Source organism: Hermetia illucens, chromosome 5 (assembly GCF_905115235.1).
Source record: "Hermetia illucens chromosome 5, iHerIll2.2.curated.20191125, whole genome shotgun sequence".
Classification (NCBI taxonomy): Eukaryota; Metazoa; Arthropoda; class Insecta; order Diptera; family Stratiomyidae; genus Hermetia; species Hermetia illucens.
In genome coordinates, this window is record NC_051853.1 from 63791242 (window position 1) to 63815145 (window position 23904).

Sequence of the window (23904 nt, forward strand, 5' to 3'; positions counted from 1 at the left end):
GAAGGTTTATTTCGTTTATACTTAGCCCGTACTGTGTATATTTAGCATGTCAAACTACTCACTTTATTGTGATGTTGGTATTTAATATTTTGGGTTGTAGTAAATTTACGTGGAAAACACAAATTTTAACGATTACGAATTTGATGAAACTTGGGGATATCATACTTCATACTATAGTCTACATTACTGCAAATTTTTAAAACTTAAGGGGGGTTTCTAATCAATTTCCCAAAAATGTAGTAATATACTATTATTAACTTAATTTGAGTAGATATCGATATGAAGAGTATTTCGAAGCATGGATACCGTATAGCGGTAGCTTGATGATTTTTTTTTAATATTTCGGCTGAGTAGTTTCTGAGAATTGCGCCCCCCCCCCTTTTGCATGTATGAGTTCCACCCCCTACCATAAAAACTCAACGTAGAAAGACGAAACTTACTGCATGTGTGGGCGGTCACAGTTCCCTCCTTCTCAACAAATTTCGTGTCAATCGAGCAGTTTCTGAGAAAAATGCATGAGGCAGTCAGTGTTTTGGATGGGGTATGTGCGTACATAAACAGTAATTAAAAGAGAAACTATGTCCAAGATTCAACATTTCAAGATTGGTATTACTCTTTGAGGATGAAGGCCTTGCGTAGAAGCAGATCAAAAACTATTGCGCTATTATGTTTGATTTTCTATGGGCAATCTGGTCTTATTTTGCTATGCGAAATTAGAAAGGAAATAATTAAAAGCCTGGAAAACATCCCATGACGAAAAACATAGAAATCTGTAATTTATTTGATATTTATTATCAGCAAATCTGGCTTTTATGCGTTTGTTACGGGTATACGCTTGCTATTCCGTGTGTAATAAGTTCATAATCCAGACATAAAGTAATAGATTAATAAACACATGAATGTTAGTTATAAAACTGGCATATACCTTAACAAACCCTCGGAATGATCTATATAGTTACATTATAAAGCCATAAATTTTTTATAAACTTTAACACATTCATAGTGTCATCACTTTGGATACAGATTGATATCTCGTATATTGCAAAACAATATTACTTAGTTACGTATGCAAGTCTGCCTCATTCACATACCTGTACACTTGATGAGAAGTGTGAGTCTCTCAGTTGCCTCATGCGGTAGGTTAATGTTCGCTTCAATCGATTAAATTCAAAATAATAAATTGTTTATAATTATTTGCTTGGCTATATATAGTATGGCGATGACGAATTAGATTTTATCTTGGTCTTCCAGATTTGGGGGTATTGTTGAGGATTAGGCATGGTTTAAAAGATATATGTACGCATATAGTGTAAGAAAGCTGAGCATATTGCATAGTTGCCAATCCGATTTTTTACTAGTTTACACCAGAAACTCAAACTCAAAAAAGTTTTTTTATGAATAAATATAATTTTCCTAAGAAAATCCTATCAAAAATAGCTGGCTTTCAATAGGTTAAAATAGATTATGTTGAGAGGTATGTTACTTAGGTCTGTGATCCATATGAAATTTAACACTTAATAAAACAATATTATGTACAATTAATTATAGAGGAACTGGTACAATTCGAGGTGTATTTATAACCGATGCGTTCTGTTCTAACTCAAGAACTAAAATGACTATGAAAGCGGACCTGTGGCCTTTTTATGCCCCGCAGAATATTCCAGAAAAGCGTGACCCTTTGACAGTATCTCCTTACTGACATTAGAGCCATCTGACACAATTCTAACTAAATATTTGCCCTATTGCGACACAATTTTGGTATCCTCCCTAATTATCATTACTATGATTTGAATTTACATCACACATATTTTTCCAAAGTAATTTTCGTCACCATACATTATATTCCGATATATGATCAAATAAAGTTAACAAAAGAAATCAAACTAGTTATGGAAGGTCAAAGTATAGTATTTATTGCACTCTAAAGGAGCGCGCCCACTGGACCGACACGGCACGGCCCGACACGATGCCTACTGAGAACGACACGACAGATTGGATAACGCCCAACAGGAATGATACGACAGAATATTGCCTAGTGTATTTGCAAGATAAACATATTGAAAACACTATTATTAACTTATGTTTGACGTAGGAGAATGTTTCTGGCTGCCTCAGACAACAGACAGGCAAATGTCTCTACATGTTTCATTAATCACACAAAAAAACGGCTGTGTCAGACAAATATCTATATCAGACAAAATCTTTTCTGCATCAGACAAATATATGTGTCTGTCTCACACATCAGACGTGAATGGCGACATCATCATACCATATAATACGAACTCATATGAGCGAGCCTATGAGAACATCTTAATTTTCTTTTTTTGCCTTTTCTAGGTTTCTGAACGTTAGTATCAATTACTCAAATTCAAATGGACTTACATATATGTATACATACAGAATATGTAGTACCAGCGGTATTCAATTTACCTATTTTTTTTTTTTGGCTAAGGCAGAATGTGGAATCTTCCACAGACATCAGCAGAAACCGCTGACGTGACAGTAACTGCCAGTTGCCGGGCTACTGAGCTCCAAGCTCCCGGTTTTCGATTTGTTCTATATAAACTGGTCGATTATGTTTGAATACTTTGGACGATCTGAGATTGAGCGTTGGGACTTATGTGTAGAATGACAGCTAACGTTAACATTTCGGCGAAAAAATGCACAACCTGCTCAAGTTTGAGACTCGATTTCAAGGACACACTTGTTTTTAAGTGCGAAGAGATGCACTTCCTAAACTTCAGCCAGCCAGTCTTCTTTGTAGTCATATCCCTAAAAGCTGTCTGGCATCTCGACTTACGCAATCACTCCGTCTGAGGCAGGGTCTGCTATGTCTTCTTATTCTACGATAGATATTGCCCTTAAAAACATGCGAACTCGCATTCGACTGAAGAATCGTGCGTCCTACAGAAGGATGGACAGTTCCGCAGCCTATATAGCGGCAAAATTTAAGAGCCCTACGATGTTCATTTGGTTGAGGAGGTCACTTAATTCATATAGGCGAGGATGTTCCAGACCCTGCCTCAGATGGAGCGATGGCGTAGGAATTTTGAATGGGTGGACTTCGACGAAAAATCGGGATATCTGGAGTTCCTTACTAAAGCAGGCCTAGACCGGATCCCTGTTGTTGCGCCATTAATGATGATGATAAAATTTTGCATAACTCTATTTCATGTTTTTGTACATTAATACAAAGAATTATTCAAATTCAAAACATTATTTTTTTAAATTTTTCGTATTTTTAGTATTCTCTTAAAAATAATTGTAGAGGGGGTCAAGCTTCAGAAAAATTTCTTCATTCAATAAGCTTTCCAACAGCACGAACTATCAGACTTGACGTCCGGGATAAGCTTTCAGAAGCGGGATAGTCAGCCCAGCATACTCTGATGATGCATCGCAGAAAAGTGTTTACGAAAAGTTGGAGCCTTGGAGTAATAGTGGTGGACACTTTCCATGTACCACTCCCACACAGTCTCAACTTGATCTTGGTGTTGAGATATCTGCATTTTCTGATTTTGGACAGGCCAGTGAAAACGGATCTAGGACTGTTAGTGCGTCGGGCAACATCCAGTTCGTTACCATCGTCGGTAGAAACCACGGTTCCTAGGTGTACATACTCTAATGGACTCCTATTTCGACCTCAAATCCCGGTGAGATGTTACCTCGATACAGTACGTGATATTTTGCACCATCATATGACGCCCTGATAGTAGCTATTAATTGCCCCGCTATTAGTTTCTGCTGCTTAGAGCACACCAGATACACTACCTGTTCATACTGTTGGTAAGTTTTCTCGAAATCCTTAAGGAACAAGTAAAGTGAATTTCTAACTTCGCACACTATACCAAAATGAGGGTCCGGAGTGGAAAACAGCCTGCTCTCTGTCGATCAAGCTTTCCAGGTGTACTTTGATGCATTCCAGAATTATTTTAGTTATGATCTTTGAGACGGCAGGGAGCAGGCAGATAACCCTCCAATTGTCGCACTCAAGACAGGTGTCCTTTAAAATACTAACGTTCATCCCCTACTTCATCTGTCTTGAAAAGGTCTCGGAATCCCAAGATTTTCGTATAAGTGGAAGTAGCAGAAGCTGCGTTATACCCAGCGACTTTAGTCCACTCGAGTGCATTAATGGCCGAGATGACTTCTTTTTGTTTGGAAAAACAGTCCATATCCGTATATCACGGTGACTGCCTCCTCATGAGGCAGAACTCCACTCTTCAGCTGCTTGTCTTCGTGAATGAGGAGTCAACCGTTAAAATCTTTCTCAGGGTCACCTTCTGCGTCACTTTCTGTTTCGCTTACCAGCGTAACAATAAATTCCCTATTATTCCGGCGCGCACTACATTGAAGCTCCAAAAGTTTCGATATAGAAGCTCGACCTCCGTAGCAACTGAGAACATTTTTGATGGTAGCCCAATCATCAATATTCTCAGGATATTTGCCATCCCATTAAAAAGATAATAATTTTAAGATAAGTTTTCCCACTCTCGAAAGACAAATGGGTCACACTAGGGGTCGATGTTGAACTTGGAGAATCACAACTCTCCAACCTTGCGAGAAATAGCATACGCGACACGCAAAGGAACGTAAGTGACCATCAAATTGTGAACCATTTCAAGGCCAATAGCAGTGCTTCTCTTGTTACATACATCTAGAAGACAATTCCTAAATCTACTGTTGATTGCGAAGGGATCAATCCGATTGCTCGTATGATGGCGATCAGCTGAGGAAAATCGGCCGAAGTTGCAGAAATCCGCAAACCTCGCATCATTATCGTTACCATACCCAAGACCGTGTTTGCCCATCACATGCCTGAGGAAGTTGTAGTCAGAGCCCACCTTAGCATTCAGGTGCATTCCTTAATAAGGAACTCCAGACATCCCGGTTTTACGACGAGGTCTACCAATTCGATATCCCTAAAAGCTGTCTGGCGTCCTGACCTACGCCATCGCTCCATCTTAGGCAGGGTCTGCCTCGTCTTCTTTTCCTACCATAGATATTGCCCTTATAGACTTTCCGGGTGGGATCATCCTAATCCATACGGATTAAGTGACCCGCCCACCGTAACCTATTGAGCCGGATTTTATCCACAACCGGACGGTCATGGTATCACTCATAGATTTCGTCATTGTGTAGGCTACGGAATCGTCCATCCTCATGTAGGGGGCCAAAAATTCTTTGGAGGATTCTTCTCTGGAACGCGGTCAAGAGTTCGCAATTTTTTCTTGCTAAGAACCCAAGTTTCCGAGGAATACATGAGGACTGGCAAGATCATAATCTTGTACAATAAGAGCTTTGACCCTATGGTGAGACGTTTCGAGCGGAACAGTCTTTGTAACCTGAAATAGGCTCTGTTGGCTGCGCGCGGATTTCATCATCGTAGTTGTTATCGGTTGTGATTTTCGACCCTAGATAGGAGAAATTGTCAACGGTCTCAAAGTTATATTCTCCTATCCTTATTCTTCTTCGTGTTTGACCAGTGCGGTTTGATGTTGTTGGTTGGTTCTTCTTCGGTGCTGACGTTGCCACCAGATACTTTGTCTTGCCTTCATTGATGTGCAGCCCAAGATCTCGCACCGATTGCCTCCTGCTCGATCTGAATGAAGACAGTTTGTACGTCTCGGGTGGTTCTTCCCACGATGTCGATATCGTCAGCATAGGCCAGTAGTTGGGTGGACTTGAAGAGGATCGTACCTCTTGCATTTACCTCAGCATCACGGATCAGTTTCTCGAGGGCCAGGTTAAAAAGGACGCATGATAGCGCATCCCCTTGTCGTAGCCCGTTGTTGATGTCGAATGGTCTTGAGAGTGATCCTGCTGCTTTTATCTGGCCTCGCACATTGGTCAGGGTCAGCCTAGTCAGTCTTATTAATTTCGTCGGGATACCGAATTCTCTCATGGCCGTGTACAGTTTTACCCTGGCTATGCTATCATAGGCGGCTTTAAAGTCGATGAACAGATGGTGCAACTGTTGTCCATATTCCAGCAGTTTTTCCATCGCCAGCCGCAGAGAGAAAATCTGATCTGTTGCTGATTTGCCTGGAGTGAAGCCTCTTTGGTATGGGCCAATGATGTTCTGGGCGTATGGGACTATCCGGCCTAGCAAGATAGTGGAGAATGTCTTACAGATGGTACTCAGCAACGTGATACCCCTATAATTGCTGCACTGTGTGATATCTCCCTGTACAATTATGAAGCTAATTAACCTGGACCGGAATCTTGCAGTCAGAATCCTATCAGAAACCTCTTCCCAGGTCAAGAGAGCACGCCTTGCGATAGTTGTCGTAACAATCCAACACCGCATTTGGGTCTGCTACTGCTTGGCTTCCCAAAATACAAAAGCATATTGCCGCAAAAGGAAGAGGAGTACCTTCCAGAGTCTCACCATCTTGCCTCGCTTAGGCCCAGATTATCCAGCTTATGTTGTCGTCTATAAACCCTCGATATTGTTGTTGAGGAGCGTGCGTACATTCCAGAAACCAATCAGGGTCCGTTTTCGAAAGCCAAAGGTCGTAATGTGGATAAAATCCGGTTCAATAGGTTATGGTGGGCGGGTCACTTAATCCGTATAAAGGCAATATCTATGGTAGAAAAAGAAGACGACGCAGACCGTGCCTAAGATAATAAGTAAGGTCAGGACACCAGACAGCTTTTAGGGATATCGAATTGGTGGCCTCGGCGCAAAACCGGGATGTCTGGAGTTCCTCATTAAAGCAGGCCTAGACCGGATACCGGTTGCTGCGCCGTTGATGATGATGAAAGGTCGTAATCGCAAGATCAGTCCCTATCTGAAATTTTTGAAAACCTGCAAATTTCTATCCCTTTTAGTCACCTCTTACGACAGCGGAGAAGACTTTGAGTGTATTCTTAAGCTCCAACTTTGAGGGCAAAAAGACAATCTAATTTTAATCGTCGAAATAACGCTCAACTGAAAAGTCCAGAAATGCATAGGTTGTGTCCCACAGGTGGTAGAATTAATTTCAAACAACCTTTCCTCATCATACTTAATTTCTAACGTAAAAAAAAACGGTAATCAAAAATTCTATTTGATCGAAGATCTCATAAAAATCACCCAAAATCCTCACATAATAAATTTCATGAATATTCATTGAACAAATCATTGCAAACAATACAAAGTGACGCGGTGTACTTAGTCTGGCGAATCTGATTTGCTCTGTCTACACTTCCAATTATTTCCGCATAATATGGATGGATAGCGCTTCCGCTAAACTTTTTTTCACAGATAAAGATAAACACGTGTATATGTGAGATACGTTTATTTAGTATTCTGCTCAGGAAGGTGGAAAAGAAATATACTTTGTTATTATCGATCATCGTTTAATTATGATATGATGGACTATATGGATATTTATATACATTCTAGGGCGTAGAAGATCATTATCATCATCCTTCAAATAGTTCAAACAAATATTTATCTTTTATATTATTATTCTCTTAAGGGAAAGTCGCACCGCGCCCTTAAAGAACTATTGTGCCCCAGCCTTGATACAGTTGACTAATTGCAGTCAACTAAGAAATTGCTGAAAATTCAATATCAGCGCTCACCAAATATTGGTCACGTAGCTCTAAGGGCAACTTACTTATCGACAATCTTGGGATAGTCGGTTCCACTGCTTGGCGTAGCCCGCAATGTATTTGTCACCTTTTCTCTATGTGTGACCTATCCACTGCCACTGCTGTCTTCTGATCAACACGTCCACGAGAAACTGGTATGCACGATTTTTTTCTCAGACTATGGTGCAGTACCCCGATAACATCACTGAGACAGAACTTGCTTTAACGCTTGCGAGTAGCAGTGGTTGTCAGTTTCTACGTACTGTTCCCATATAGCAGCATAGAAGAATACTGGCGCGAAGCACCATCAACTTGATGCAATGTCTGAATTTCCAGATTTTAAGCAAAACAGCTAGAGTGAATTAAATGCTGCTAATATTGGCTGGCGATTAAAGGGTAGTACAGGTCCCAGGGCGAAACGTGGATTGGTACCCACGGAGCATAAAACCTGCTGAACCAACACCAACAGCTCTACTATCAAACCCTATCTCCACCTCCACGTGATGATCGCTGGGAGTTCTTTCTTTATGAAAAACTGCAGACGGAGAAGGATGAAGGCGAGTCTCCCGCGCCTAAAAACGGGGCAAAATGTACCAACTGGTCCTCCAGATTGGGGGTTGGGTAGGGCTAACAACCCTACACGGAAAACCGATATTACGAAGCCACGAAAGGAGCCTCGGACAGAATGGATCTTACAACGACGAACCCGGCAACGACAACGGATTAACGATTTGCGCATTTTCTCATGGAACGTGCGTTTCCTGTACAGACCGAATGCTACTGAGCAGATAGCCGATACCCAGTCCCAATATAAGGCTGATGTAACAGCATTGCAAGAGATGCGTCGGACAGGGTCTGATTTCTTCGAGAAGAGCCGCTATACCATATATCATAGTGGCTATCCACTAAACCAGGTGCATGGAGTAGGTTTCTTTTAGTCAGGCAAAAAATGAAACCTGCTATTATCAGCTTTGAAAATATAAGCGAAAGGCTATGCACTCTGCCTTTGCGGGCAAGTTTAGAAATATAAGCCTCATTAACGTTCACGCCCCTACAGAGGAGACTGCAGAGTCGGAGAAGAATACCTTCTACGAGGCAGCTGAGCGGACCCTCGAAGCCTGTCCCAAGTATGATATCAAAATCATACTTGGAGATTTCAACAGTCAAGTAGGGATGGAGCCAGTATTCAAGCGATACGTCGGCTCGCATAGCTTACATAGGGATACCAATGATAACGGACTGCGAATTATTCTGTTAGCAGTATCGCACGAAATGGTTGTTGGAAGTACCTGGTTTCCGCGGACGGGATTCAGCCCGGAAAGTCTACAAGTGCAATATCTATGGTAGGAAAAGAAGGCGAGGGGGACCCTGCCTGAGATGGAGCGATGGCGTAGGTCAGGACGCCAGACAGCTTTTAGGGATATCGAATTGGTGGACCTCGACGCAAAACCGAGATGTCTGTAGTTCCTTATTAAGGCAGGCCTAGACCGGATACCAGTTGTTGCGCCGTTGATGATGATGAATATTGGCTGAAACAATACGTCTTAGATTTAAAAACCATCCGATGCGTTCGATATTCTGCCCATAATGTAAATAGGAAACATACGATAACCAATCAAACTAAAAGCCTTAGTTTTGCTAGTATTTGTCCTCAATCCAACTCTGTTTGCCTTTTTCTCCAAGTGGAGAGCCATTTTACCAAGCGATGTCCAATCCAGACACACTCCTTGTTAGCATTGTCGAAAGTCTTCTTGAAACCTCACACTTTTCTTTCGCTTATTGGAAAAAATTTTAAATTCCCAGAATTTACGAATGAATCGAAGCAGCAACTGTGTAGAGACTGCAACGATTGTGCATAGAAAATGTCGAGAACGGCTTTACTCCGCTTCTTCCCCCTTTTCAACTGCTCATTCTAGTGCAACAGAAGCCTACCAGTAACGTCGCTCACAGGGATATCGAGTGGGTTACGACCACCCGCAAGTTCTTTCGTTATGCGGTATACAGTAGCGAAATCACTGCTACCTACGGCAACTTCTGCTTCCCTCACCAACATCTCTGAGAAGCTTCGATTGTTATTTGACATGGTTTAATCTACTTTCCTCTGATTCACATAAGATTGTGAGACTTTTCTGCTGGAAACAGTCAGGAAAATTAAAAGGAAGAGTATATCTCTCAAATCGATGGTAGCACGACATATCATAGAGAAAAGGCATAGCAACAGTTAGCGAATGCAGGAATGGCTGAACACTAGTTGCGAAAGAGGAGCTGACAATCTTACGAGCGCACAGTGAAGATAAGCGAGTGTCAGATGTTGGTCCCTATCGAGATCCATATCACCTTTCTTTTTATACAAGTATATATTTGTGTAGAGGCAACGAACAGTCGGCCCTACTCGAAGAAGGTGCTACCAGAGCCCACCTCTGAACATAGATAGCAACTTTCTCTATATCGGAAACCTTCGCTAGTATATAGTTCTGAGCAATTGCGATACTCCTTAACCTTCCGCCGAAATCTTTTAGTCAAGATTCTAGTATAAATAAATAGCCTTCAGCAACAGTCCGACACTGGATTCGCGTTTGCTTACCCTGGACTTTCCAGAGTAAAAAGCAGGGTCGTAAAAGGGAAAATAATGCTCTCCTGAACTCCATCTCACCTCGCCTAGGTTCAAAATCTCCAGCTCGTATCACTCAAATTCTCGCTCAAGTTGGACATTCAAACATTCAGGGAGCCTTAGATCATAGCCCCGGGGTCAGTCCCTATCCGTGACACTGTTGACGTTTCAATAATAATAAAGTTTCAACATTTGCTCTTTTAGTCGCCTCTTATGACAAAGAATACTTTGAGTATATTGTTAAAACCTTGCTCAAGGGGCTTATATTCAAGTATGAAGAAACACTCAGAAATCTATAAATAACTGAAAACTGTATTAATGATTGGGCTAGAATTCGTGGTTTGCTGTCTAAAGTGTCAAAGGATAACTGGATGAATATGGGTGCAGCATCTCAGAAAGAAGAACATCAAGAGCCATAGAGAGCCACAGGACTCAGTGCAGAATCCTTCATTGTAAAGCGTAGTTTTCAATGGGGTTTTTCTCCTTCGAGTGTCAAAAAGGCTACTATACCCGCTTTTGCGGGTGATTTGGCTGCATTTGTCGTCGCAAAAAAAGCTGAAAATGTTGAAGTGTAAGGTAATCCCACCATCAAGGCAAACAAAATTATGGTCGGAAATGGTCGAGCCGAACAGAAGAAGGCAGTTTCGATCACCAATCATAGGAAGAGGGACGCTATTACTACTATTAGTCTTAGTTCAAAGTTGGGTACTTAAGAATATCAATTTCAAAGGACGTCTATATGTCCGTGATAGCGTCAAATATTTGCCGCCTGCAATGCAGCTAGACATTATTCGCAGCCAGAGTGGTTTGTTCCACCCGCGGCAACTGTCTAGTAAACAGCAATAACGACGAGGTGCATTAGAAATCGGGTAAAGATCACCTGACTCTTAGTAGCGCTAAAAGTACGGAGCACCTTCAAGGCAACCTCAACCGAGGCAACGTGTATTATTGTAGGAAGGGTCTGATGGATTTCATCGAAAGTTGAGGTGCACTATCGTATCAGAAAGAAATACAAGATAAAATTTACTTCGGAAAGTATTAATCAAGACTTACGTTTAATATCCCACAAGGTTATATTCAGTGCAAAAATTAAATTTCAGTATAGAACTCATGCATAGGAGGCGGAGGCTTACAGTTTCAATCTTCCCACCCTTCCGCAAAAGGGCGGAAGTAAGTATTCCACTGATGATATAAATGTAATGGCAAGTTAATGAACACTACACACATAGTGACCATTAATTTATTCTGTTTACTGTTTACTCTCCATTAGTAACAGAGTGGTTGATGCGGAAAACATCAGGCAGAAAAAAATCTGGCACCACATTCACAAGAAGGTAGGCGCTAAGTTAGGAAGTTCGGTGTGCCCGAACTTAATTCCTTGGTTTCTAAGATGACAGGTGAGGACGCGATGCAGTTGTCCTGGACATCAAAGGGGCCTTTAACTGTGCGCCCTTATAAAAACTTTGTGATACCATTAGAGAGCATGGTGTCGATGATACTTTGGTTAGTGGAGATATCCTTTTCTAACACAAGGATTGATGTGAACTGACCAAGTGGGGATCGCCACTCAACAACAGAACACTTCCACTTACCACTATGTGAACTGCAAAATCGGTCAATATATGTATCGCAAATTATATGCGGATGACGTGGCTATGTTAACTGCTGATGGAGACCTCAGAATGTTTTGTAGAAATATACGGTGCCTCAGCCATGAACTTTCATTAAATCCAAATAAAACCACAAAGGTATTATTTACGAAAAGGAATAACTAAACAGCCTTTACCTTCCAAAAGTAGAAGCAAAGTAAAAAAAATTAAGTATTTGGGAGTTTATTGTAGATAAAAGACAACATGCAAAGGCGAAAATGAAACGAGCCCTCACAGCAGGGACGTGCAGACAACGCTTTACCATCACATGTAGACTGATGCTCACCTTGAGTTTGCACTGGAAGCTAACCTCACTGCAAAGAACCGTATAGCTGAGTATTACGATTACCATGAGCACGACATGTGGGCAAGAACCAGTAATTGGAATCATGAACTGGGAACAAGCTTTCCTCAAGGACAAGTGACAGAGCCTAAATACCGCTGGACACAGGAAGACCATTCTGACGGAAAATAAATCAGTTGCTGGAAAGACGCTCGGAATTGGAAAATTAGACGATGATACATATGCATCCTAAATCGGTGTAGTGGAGTCCATCGGACCGACGAATGCCCCCTCTATGGGTGCAACGAGCATCAGATTGTTGATGCTGATATACTCCAGCCGCAGCACACATCCACTAACAGAGATCCTACGGTACATAATCTAAATTCAAATATTCTGTTAAAGGGGGAAGCCAAATACTGGATCAGTAATAGCCTGAATGCTCAAATGCTGAACTCTACCCCCACCCTATGCATGGCATCCACAGAGTCTTCTCCTCCTTTTTGTTCAGATTCAGTTTCATTGTCATCCTACTAATGCTATTCAATAGGTAACCCTACAGTAGCTGGTCAAGAGCAAAACCAAAAACAGTATCCAAGATTCAACCGGAGTTAAGAAACTGACAATCAGCCGAAGGATCGCAGCAAGGAAAGACCAGGTGTGCAGTGAAAATCATGCTCACCAAGAAATCACATTATATAATATCTAATTTTATGTAAGTTTCTCTTTTCCGAGTCCTCAAAAGGACTCTGGGCTTTCCTCTTTCCAAAGGGCCTGTTCAACCAGCTTGAAGAACAAATAAGTGACGAGAACGGTAAGGACGGAGGCTAACAAAGATTTTTAGTGTAAATTGCCGATTCGTAACGATTAGGGCAACAAACTCCCCGATGCTATTTACGCAGCATGCTGGTCTCATTCCCAAGTAAAGGAGGAGGGTTTGAGGCAACGTTTTTGTGTACTATCAGTAAAAGAGATAAATCAAGTTCAGTTGGAGTTACACCGCTATCCTAAATCCTTCTCTCTTGGTGGCAAGTCCCGCGACAGGCCGTTAAAAACAAAATTATCATGTTTAGTCCTAAGTCTCGGAAAATAATAGGGTGATGACCTCAGCCGACGCGGCCCCGAACCAATCAAGAAATGGGTAAGGGTTCTTGGCCCATAGGCGGCGCCAGGACGTAAGTAAATTAGGCCGAGCATATATGTGTCTACACGCTAAATATTGACACCCTCACTGGAAATACCGAGCAATTCGCAAAAGCATATTGATATCTGCGTTCTACAAAAAACCCGATGATCTGGTGCCAAAAGCTACGACTTAGAATGCAAACGGGGTAAAAATGGCTATAAATTTCTCTATTCTGGTAGCCCACGGACTCAATATTCACATTTTCACCGCATACGCACCACAGACAGGTCGATAGGATGCCAAGACAGATGCCTTCTGGCAACTTCTCAATGCAAAAGCTTACAACGTATTGCTGATAACAATATCATCATTGCAGGCGACTTTGATGGTCATGTGGATGAAACGGTATACGGCCATGAGGAAAAAGGGTTTGGAGCACGCAATGAGGGTGGCGAGCGTATAGTCGATCTTGGGACACCCATGACCTTGTACTTATGAATGAATGTTTCATCAAACAATTGTCTCTGTGGCAGGTGTTAAAGGCACGATCTACAAAGCGGCCTATGCAATCCCTCGAAGTCAGTAAGCCAGATAAGCGGCTCATCATCCGGTTCCTGTCACATACCATGTACATTTTTGAATTCGCTAACCTTATTCATAAGATCATTCAAATAACCGTAATTCAAGCCGTTTTTCCAAAAAAAAAAATATGAAATATGAAAAAATGAATAAAATTGAATTTCTGACGACCGATCCTCATGAAACAGGCATTATCACTGTCAGTGGCAAGTGCCCAGAGTTAAGTGATTTAAATATATCGGGTCAATGGTATCAGCCAATGGAGAACTGCGTTATGAAATTGCTGTACACACTAGCGCAACCGCAATGAGGTGGTATTCCACAATTGGTGTTCTTTACGAACGACGTAACAACGAACGTCTCAAGCCAAAAATTTATCGCGGTGTCGTCCGCCCAATCGGTTCTGAATGTTAGCCGACTATAAAGGACAATTAACGGCGTCCCGCGGTAATGGAGACAAAGATGTTGCATTGGACTAGTCGCATCCGCAATGAGAATATCCGCGATCTACATAGGGTTGCACCGATTGTGGGAAAATTAGGGAAGTCTCTTCGATGGTATGCTCACGTAATTTGCGCGAAGGAGAATTCACTTGTCCAGATTGGTCTGAACATCGAAGTTGATGGTAGGCCGGCCGAAACAATGGTGGCTTGATACGCTGGATGAAAGCCTCACGACTGCATCCAAATTAGACCTTTAATAAAACTTTTAATGAACGGGGCAAAGGCGAAAGGAAAGGAAGGACGATTAGGGCAACGTCCTCTTAAAGCGTCAAATCTTTGAGATGATAACTAAGATAAATTCGACGCTAAACCTGACGACAGAATATAAATAGTAGTAGAACAAAAACTAAACGCCAAATTTCATTCTCTTAACATTCGACCGTACAGTTCAGAAACTGCAATAAATAAAAACCTTGTTGGACAAACTTTCAGAAAAAAGCTACATACCAAACAGTGTAATAGATACATCATCGTAAATAAAAATTACTGAAAGTATTAGCAAATGCGACAACGAGTATTCTACAAAGCAAGGTAGGAATCTCTGCCATCATGAATTCGGAGAAATAGACACACAAATATTATATTATAATAGAAACCAACGACTCAGAAGAATGAAACCAAATAACTGAATATTTTTAAATCAATCTTAAGGCTGGAAACAAAAAGGTAATACGTACATATGATGTATATTGCGTATTATAAAATGAATTGCCAAATTATATTTCAGGAATTTTCCAAATCCATTTGTAAAAAGAGAACTCAATACAATTTGGCAACCAAGTGGGTCGTTAGGTGGGTAAAAATCACATACTCTTACTTGTAGAGGTATTGCCATGGAAGAAATGTTCAATATTCAGAAAAATTAAATGGAACCGAGTTTTTCTATAGAAAAACATATGAAGTTGCTACCGTTCGATTCTGGGAGCTTGTACGTATGTACAACAGTAAATAGGTGGACACAACAGTTAAAAAAATGCAGGAAACTAATAGTTTCGCTCCCTGTAAAATAAAGGCAGATGGTAAAAGGAAGTTCCAAAAGATAATTACCAAAAATTATGAACAATTTTCAACACTTCATATGCCGAATTTCATTCAGAGGAAAGTGTGGTTCCTTTGAAGACAATCTTATTTCATTTAATTTTTATCATAAATTTTTCATATTGCACTAAAACACCACTCAAAAATCAATCGTCCACAATCTATAAATTAAGACTGATGAAATTTAAACAGAACTCGTTGTGCAAATTATTAATAGAAAGATATTATCTGCAAATCATCCACATTAAACTTCTACACTTCCAAGTGAATTTTGAACGGAAATTCACAACAATTTCCTGGTTCCCCGACTTGCTCCACTGAACCCTAGAACCTCGAAGGATTACCTCGGACGACAGACCGTTTCGAACTGAAGAGCATCACCAAATTTACTATTCGAAATAATATTCACAACCCCCACTCGAAAATGCAATTTGAATATTATATATTTATAACAGCGAAAGCTTCACATGTAGTCGAGTCACGTGGTTCCCGGAAGCTTTACATATGCATTCTGAAATCTGCATCTGATACTGAATAGATACTTGGATGTATCTAAAACTGAATAGAACACGTTTCGTCTAGCGTTGAAAAATCAGATTCACTTGTAAGGATCAAGGTCAAAGCTTATCACATTGTGGAGCTTATCTGTGTCGTCTTCGCTGAACATATCGAGGGAATGTTGAGTGTGGGCGCGTGCTCCTTTCCTCCCCAACAATTAATCATGACGAAATCAAACAATCTCGGCCACAGCTGACTGAGCTAATGGTATATCGATAGAAAGTGCTCCCGGTGCTCAGACATAAGTATTGATAGAAGATACTTCCATACGTGATCCAATGAGCTTTTAGTTGTCTAGTCCCTTTCATGTGGGAGTCAAGGCATTTGTTGATAATTCTAAATAATTGATACCAGTATCATGGAATGATTAGTGAATTCTTCTTTTAGATACTCGTATTACGTATGCATATATGTACATATGTAGTATATTCGAAATGGAATTCGTACAATTTGAGGCTGGCATATCACGGAATGTACAGAATTCTTAGATGGATTCATTGCTTAGACCAGGCATTCCCGCGCTCTATTCATCTCCAGTAACTCAAAGAATTCTATCTCAAATTAATTATTAGATTGTATGCTGATATGTAGCTATTCAACATTACAGTCCCTTGTGTCTAGTGTCATGGGGCAATTATGATTGCCAGGCTCCATTTCCAGAGGGTTTGCTTTATTGTTATTAATTTGAGTGACCAAAGAGTGCTACCATGGAAAATTCGTTTGGAGCGTAAGCACGACTTATTGAAGGAGGATCATCGCTGGCTATACCCGCAAGCTTTCTGTCGTATTTAATTTGATTTTGGCTTTGAGATAACTACATTTCCGAATTTTAGACAAGGCAGCGAAAGCGGATCTAGCGTTGTTAATGAGTCGAACGACATCCAGTTCGATGATACGATCGGAAGAAACCCAGCTTCCTAGATAAATAAAATGATGAACGCGCACGATGCTCTGCCCATGAGCGCAGATTGGGAGAGTACGATGACCCGTCACACGGAAACCCTTGGTTTTATTGGCATTTATCTTCAGTCCGACTTTCATTGCTTATTTGTGAGAGAACAAACAGATGTCATCAGCGTAGTCGGCGGACTCCACTTTGGACAACAATCTCCTCTGAGATTTTACCTCGGCCCAGCACGTGACATTTTCCGTCATCATACGTCGCTCTGATAATCGCTAGTAGTTTCTCCGGAATGCACGTCGACAGGGAAAAGCTAAGAAAAGACACTTCGAAGGAGACATCGGGTGGAAAACCTACCAAGGTCCCCGAAGGAATCCCGGAGGCCATAGAAGCTGAAAGGACTGGATCAAGCAGGGAAGTAGACTTACTTCCCAGTAGCCAGACGACCTAGGGCTTAGGATGGACAGCGACGTGCAGGAAAGTGCTGTGGCGCAGCGGGGTTAATTTATTTCGAATGTTGTTAATTCAATTGACAGTGACCACCATTGGTCTTCTCCCTAGAAGGCAGGCTGTTCACAGTGTTCATGGACCATAAGCCTCTCACATATGCTTTGAAACAAAAGCCCGACAAAGCATTCCCTCGTCAACTTCGACACCCGAGCTTTGTAAGCCAGTTGACATCCGACATACAGCACGTGTCCGGCAAGGACAACGTAGTTGCTGACGCTTTGTCACGTGTCTTCGAGGTTAACATCCCCGCCTCACTCGACTTTTCGGCTATCACCAAGGCGCAGGAAGATGACGCAGTACTTCTAAGCCTCAAATCCAACACCAAATATAAATTTCGGTTCGGCTCGAACCTCTCTCTCTGCTGCGAACACTCGGGAAAGGGACCTCGGCCATACACTCCGGCCACCTTTCGCAAGGAAGTGTTCCACGCGGTTCACGACGTAGTGCATCCAGGCATCAGGACGTCAAATCGCACGGTTACAGCTGTTGCCTTACAATTATCGACATGTTTACGCCGTGGCCTGAAGCAATACCGCTGAAGGACATTACGGCGCAATCTTGTGTCGAAGCCCTCTGTCGAGAGTGGATCCCTCGCTTTGGCGTCCCTGCAGAGATCATCACTGACCAGGGAATGCAATTTGAGTCCACCCTTTTATCGGAGTTAGGCAAATTCCTGGAATTTAAACGCCGGCGAACTACGGCTTACCACCCGCAATCCAACCGGATGCTAGAACGTTGGCGCTGGACGCTGAAAGTCGCCATTATGGCTCGCGGGGGGGGAGATCCATTCTAGACTCAGGTCTTGCCTCTCGTCCTACTCAGCCTACGAACAACCTGCCGAGTGGAGTTTGCTGCCAGCTCACGGAGCTGGTATACGGGGAGAACCCAAGACTCCCAAGTAATCCGGTCTTCGACAAGAGATCGGGTCTCACAGATTCGGGATTGCTGTGTCTGCTGAAAGATAACCTTTGCCACATTAAAGCCACACCTTCCACACGACACTCGTCCGCGCCTGCCCGCCCAAAGAGCTGGACACCTGCACGCACGTCCTGGTCAGAACGGATGCTGTCCGGAAACCGCTGCAGCCTCCATACGAAAGCCCGTACCGTGTTCTCGAGCGGGGAAGCATTTCTTCCAGCGAGAGAGAGACAGAAAAAGGCCGTCTGATTATCCAGGCTGAAGCCCGTTTGCGCCCCAAATCAACGTCGCGTGCGCTTCGCCGTATGATGGGAAACGCAATTCCAGGTTCAGTCGCTGAAACCCCTAGGTTTCATCTGGGGGGGAGCGATGTGGCGCAACGGGGCTAATAACATTCGAAATTTAAGAAAGGAATTTCATGTCTAAATAAAGAATTGCTTTTTGACCAAAAAAGATACTGTTGAAGCCAAAGCTTGGCTCTATAAACATTATTCAGATTTTGTACTACGATAATCAACCGTCAATAAATGGTTTGCCAAGTTTAAGGGAGGCGAAATGAGCACTGAGGACGATGCACGCAGTGGACGCCTCAAAGAGGCTATTACCGATGAAAACATCAAAAAAGTCCACAAAATAATTGTCATGTTGATCGAGTCAGCCAAGGCTTTAAAGATATCAGAGGAACGTGTTAGACATATCCTGCACGAAAGCTTGGGTATGCGAAAGCTCTGTTCGAAGTGGGTGCCGCGCGAGCTCACAATTGACCAAAAACAAAAACGAGTTGACAATTCTGAGCAGTGTTTGAAGTTCTTCCTCCATTATTTCACACCAAAATCAGAATAATCGTCATCTGAGTGGACTGCAAATGGTGAACCGACTCCAAAGCATGCAAAGACACAACAGTCGGCTGGCAAGGAAGGCAAAGAGTGAACAGGAGCCACTAATGTTCTAACGGGTTAGGGGAGTTTGGTTGGTTGACAGCCTTGGTGAACGTGATAGTGCCAAGATGATGAAGCGGTTTCCTCTCATCGTAACAGCGCCTTTCTTGTTAGATCCAGGAGACACTCTAAATCACAAAGTGGTCAACTTTACCATGACGCCAAAATACCTTCCATTTGAAGCGTCATAACCTTTTCAAGGGGTGACCGTTGCACTGTTCCAACGATGTTGAAAAAGGAGGAGCTTTCACTCGTTCCTCCATAAACGCGCCACCATTTCGAAGAATGGGGTTAAAAGTTTTTGTAAACACTATTCATGCCAATATAGTAAGCAAAAATACTTCTAAACGGACTACACAATCGCTTCCTCAACGTGTTGTTGCTTTGCCTGATATTAAAATATTAAAGCATCGTTGGAGGTCTACAATATTATTTTGCAGAGAATCTGCCTTCATCTTTATGAAAACTCGACGGACCTATCAAATATATACGATTTTACCAAAAATAAGGAATTTTCTACGTCTTTGCACTTTAAATAAAAAATTCGTTTGCGCTAAACATAAAACATCCAGTTATATTCCATAACGGATATTTGGTAATTCTTCCCAGTTTCCGGTTATTTCCAGTTAGTGAGGAGCTCCCTCACCACTTCAACTAATGAACTAAAAATGACATTTCCCCAAGCACGGCACAATCCAGGAATTTGGCATCGTCGTGTCAACACTCTCTTTTGCAACGGAATCATTTCCTTAGCGTTTTGTTTAGTAACACGGGAATCACCCGCAGACCGGAAAACGGCGTAAATGGCTGATGCAACCGGAGAGAATTTGTCGAAAAAAGTAAGGAAGATTCGCATTTGGTTGAAGGAATTGCTCTAGGACCGCGAGGAGAATCGTAGAAAACAGTTTTCCCGACTTGCTCGAAATTTTTCTTTGGTTAGATTTCCCCGCTGGCGATTTTTGACGTTTGAACGTCAAGAAGCCGCACACGTGCATTAGTGTCTGCTGATTATGTTAAGATTGTTAAAACCCCTAGAATGAGTCTGTGCAGGTCACTCAGACTGCTTAGCTCTGCCTTTAAGCACGCGAATGGCGTGGCGAGTGCCGCTGCCGCACAGAAGCGACTGTACTCCGCGTCCGGTGGAGTGTACGATTCCAATCAGCTGGAAGCCTTATCTAATCAATAATGCACCCTTTTCGTTTTGCAGTGAGCTCAAAAGGCGACTGAAAGCCGAGCAGAAGGCCAAGGAGAAGGCTGAAAAGGTTGCAGCGCAGCAAGCTCAGCCCCAGAAAAAGGTCGAAGCCAAGCCAAAGATCAGCGAGGAGGATATCTCGCCGAACGAGTACTTCAAGCTCCGCAGCACGGCAGTTGCGGATTTGAAGAAGGACCCCGCTTCGCACCCGTACCCACACAAATTCCACGTTAGCATCTCCCTAGAAAACTTCATAGAGAAATACAACAGTCTCAAAGATGGCGAGGTCCTGGAGGACGCACCGCTTAGCGTGGCGGGAAGAGTCCACGCGATTCGAGAGTCTGGCGCCAAACTGATATTCTACGATTTGCGCGGTGAAGGAGTCAAGTTGCAGGTGATGGCGAACGCTAAGCTGTACGAAAGCGAAGAGAAGTTCCACGCGGATACAGCCAAGATTCGTCGAGGTGATATTATTGGGGTGAATGGGGTGCCGGGAAAGACTAAGAAGGGAGAACTTTCGATCATGCCCAAGACGGTGGGTTTTGTGCTTTCAATCTTTCACTTGGAGGCAAGTTTATGACTTTTTAAATCCGTTTCCAGATCAAGCTGTTGTCGCCTTGTTTGCACATGTTGCCCCATCTACACTTCGGACTTAAGGACAAGGAAACAAGGTTCAGGCAGCGATATCTGGACTTGATTCTGAACAATAAAGTGAGGGAGACGTTCCACATTCGTGCTAAGGTAAAGGAAGGTTCCTAACAAGAAAATCAGGACAATGCCATTTCCTATTTGAACAAGTACCTAACGCAGTCCTTTTCCAATTGCAGATAATTTCATACGTTAGACAATTCCTAGATCAAATGGGATTCTTGGAGATCGAGACTCCAATGATGAATATGATTGCTGGAGGCGCCACTGCCAAACCTTTCGTTACGCATCACAACGAGCTGAATATGGACTTGTTCATGCGAATCGCTCCTGAATTATACCACAAAATGCTCGTAGTCGGTGGATTGGATAGGTAAGTGGAACAGACCATTCACTTCCTTGGACTATTCTTATTTTCACGCCCGAAACCCTTCTGCCCTCAGAGTCTACGAAATTGGCCGCCAGTTCCGAAACGAAGGCATTGATCTCACGCATAACCCTGAGTTCACCACCTGTGAATTCTACATGGCCTACGCCGACTATCAAGACCTGTTGGAAATGACGGAGCAGATGGTCTCGGGTATGGTAAAATCGATCCACGGCTCTTACAAAATCAAATATCACCCCGAGGGCCCGGAAGGTCCCGAACAAGAGATCGACTTCACGCCTCCATTCAAGCGTGTCTCAATGATCAAAACCCTAGAAGAAATGCTTAAAGTGAAATTCCCGAGTGCGACGAATCTGAACTCGAAAGAAGCCAATCAATTCCTGAGCGACCTGTGCATCAAGCATCAAGTTGAGTGCCCGGCCCCTCGGACCTCGTCGCGTCTCCTCGACAAACTTGTTGGCGAATTCATCGAAGAGACTTGCATCAACCCAACATTTATCTGTGACCACCCTCAAATTATGAGTCCGCTCGCCAAGTACCATCGGTCCGAACCAGGACTCACGGAACGTTTTGAACTGTTCGTAATGAAAAAAGAAGTTTGCAATGCTTACACGGAATTGAATGATCCAGTGGTGCAACGCGAGCGGTTTGAACAGCAGGCAAGTGATAAGGCGGCTGGTGACGATGAGGCCCAAATGGTTGATGAAAACTTCTGCACAGCTCTTGAATACGGTCTACCTCCAACCGGCGGTTGGGGCATGGGCATTGACAGGCTGACCATGTTCCTGACGGATTCAAATAACATCAAGGTTAGTATTGATTCGTTCACCAAGAGGTTTGCTTACCTTTTCACGGTCCCATGAATTGCAGGAAGTACTGCTGTTCCCCGCTATGAAGCCAGACGACCCCAATCGCGCGCACCCGGCCGAGGTTCAAGTTAACGGCGACGCGGCAGGTCCAGCTGAGAAGCAGTAACTCGGAATCCGGTGTAACAGGTAACAAGGAGACAACAGCAAACTACGTGCTTTCCGGAAAGTATTAACGTTGATCAGTTGCAGGTGAAATCGTGTTGACAGTTTATTTATGGAATATTATAAAAATAAAGTCTGTCCGTTTCCTAAAATTGGTGCTTTCCCATTTTTCAGAAGCGTACGCGTTCCCTAAAATGCGCGATAGACTGGAATTTAGAAATGTTATTGTAGGTGAGACGTTTGTCAAGTTAATCGTACAGAATTTCCGAAAAATCATGCAAACTGGCATTAAAATGTAGCAAATGACTTTTCGGAAAAAGCTAACCTGAATTGATTGACTGCAGTGATTCGTGGTTTTCGTATTTTTCAATGATCGCTGAACTCGTCTTCTCCTGTTTCTGTGCTTCTCCCCCTGTGTATCCCTTGTCTGAAGCTACAGTATAAATTTGTTGTGCGAAAATGGAGAAGGGAAAGGTGATGGCATAAAACACAAAAAACATGTAAAATGGAAACACAGAATTTAATTTCCTGACTGCAATGAAGCTGTCAGACTACGTGAGTCCAAATAATGCAGAGCGAAGTATTACGAATATAGTAACATCCTAGAGAAAGCACATTAGGCGCTCTGGACATGTGCTCCAATAGGGATTTCACCGTGAGCTTTCCAATCAGGCCAGAGTGGGAAATCGTCGACGGGTGCGAAATTATGACACACTATTTTTCACTGACGAATCAAAGATGGGGGGGGTTTCTCGGTTAAGCGCCAGGTAGGCAAATCGATCAATCTTCCGGGATTCCGAGAATGTACTCCAGTGGAGGTTCCGGTGACACTGCAAGCCTGTCGATCGCTGGGCCATGATCCGAGCCCCAAGCATAATATTCAAACCGACAGCCAAGCGGCCATTGAAGCTTTGTACTTGATGGTGAAATCCTTCAGGCTGGTGGAGACGCGCTGAATAGACTGGGAGTGCCACTAAAGTCACTTTCCTGTGGATTGCTGGTTATAGGAATATTGAGAGTATCGACGGACTAGCTAGGTGGGCTCTCCTCTTGACAGTCACTCGGTGGAGAATCTACTCGCACTACTTACTAGCCGCTTGCTTCACATGGCAAAGGATTGGGTCCTCCCATAAGAAGCTCCGATCGCGAGAGCTTTTGGACCAGGTGCCTGCAAATGCGTGCAGAATTACCGCGGTCTGCTCATGGCTTTCGGCTTATAAAAAATCAAGCCACCAGACTCCCCATATCCTGCAATTCGCATTGTCGAATTTGCGGAGAGAAGGCAAAAACTTTCAGGCATTTCTTTGCGATTGTCTAGCTAAAGCCAGGGTGCGGACACTAGCCAATTCTTTGTGCTCTTGCAAGAAATTTCTTGATATATCCGAAGGACTTCTGTTTGAATAATGAAATCTTTTCTTACTCCCCATGAAATTATGCTTCAGTTGTCGTATATTGCTGCTTATCTTGGCTTGGCTTTGTTATAAAAGTTGCCAACGTGCTCGAGACACTGACA

General features: G+C 42.8%; 2 protein-coding genes across 3 annotated transcripts in view; one reads left to right on the forward strand and one right to left on the reverse strand.

The window, feature by feature from the left end:
- Window positions 1–15716, reverse strand: part of LOC119658016 (ATP-binding cassette sub-family A member 3-like) — a 49311-nt gene extending 33595 nt beyond the window's left edge. The window contains exon 1 of the mRNA XM_038065245.1: window positions 15377–15716. The gene's annotated coding sequence lies outside the window, so the exon portion shown is untranslated. The remainder of the gene's footprint in view (window positions 1–15376) is intronic.
- A 4183-nt stretch (window positions 15717–19899) lies between these two features.
- Window positions 19900–22543, forward strand: LOC119657204 (lysine--tRNA ligase). 2 transcript variants are annotated; one of them, XM_038064011.1, is made up of 6 exons: window positions 19900–20030; window positions 20400–20919; window positions 20985–21125; window positions 21212–21405; window positions 21476–22229; window positions 22291–22543. In XM_038064011.1, the coding sequence occupies exons 1-6, from the start codon at window positions 19996–19998 to the stop codon at window positions 22393–22395; spliced, it is 1749 nt and encodes a 582-aa protein (XP_037919939.1). In that variant the 5' UTR covers window positions 19900–19995; the 3' UTR covers window positions 22396–22543. The 2 variants fall into 2 exon arrangements, with proteins under 2 accessions (XP_037919939.1, XP_037919938.1); XM_038064010.1 differs by lacking the exon at window positions 19900–20030 and adding an exon at window positions 20086–20338.
- Window positions 22544–23904: the final 1361 nt, after the last annotated feature.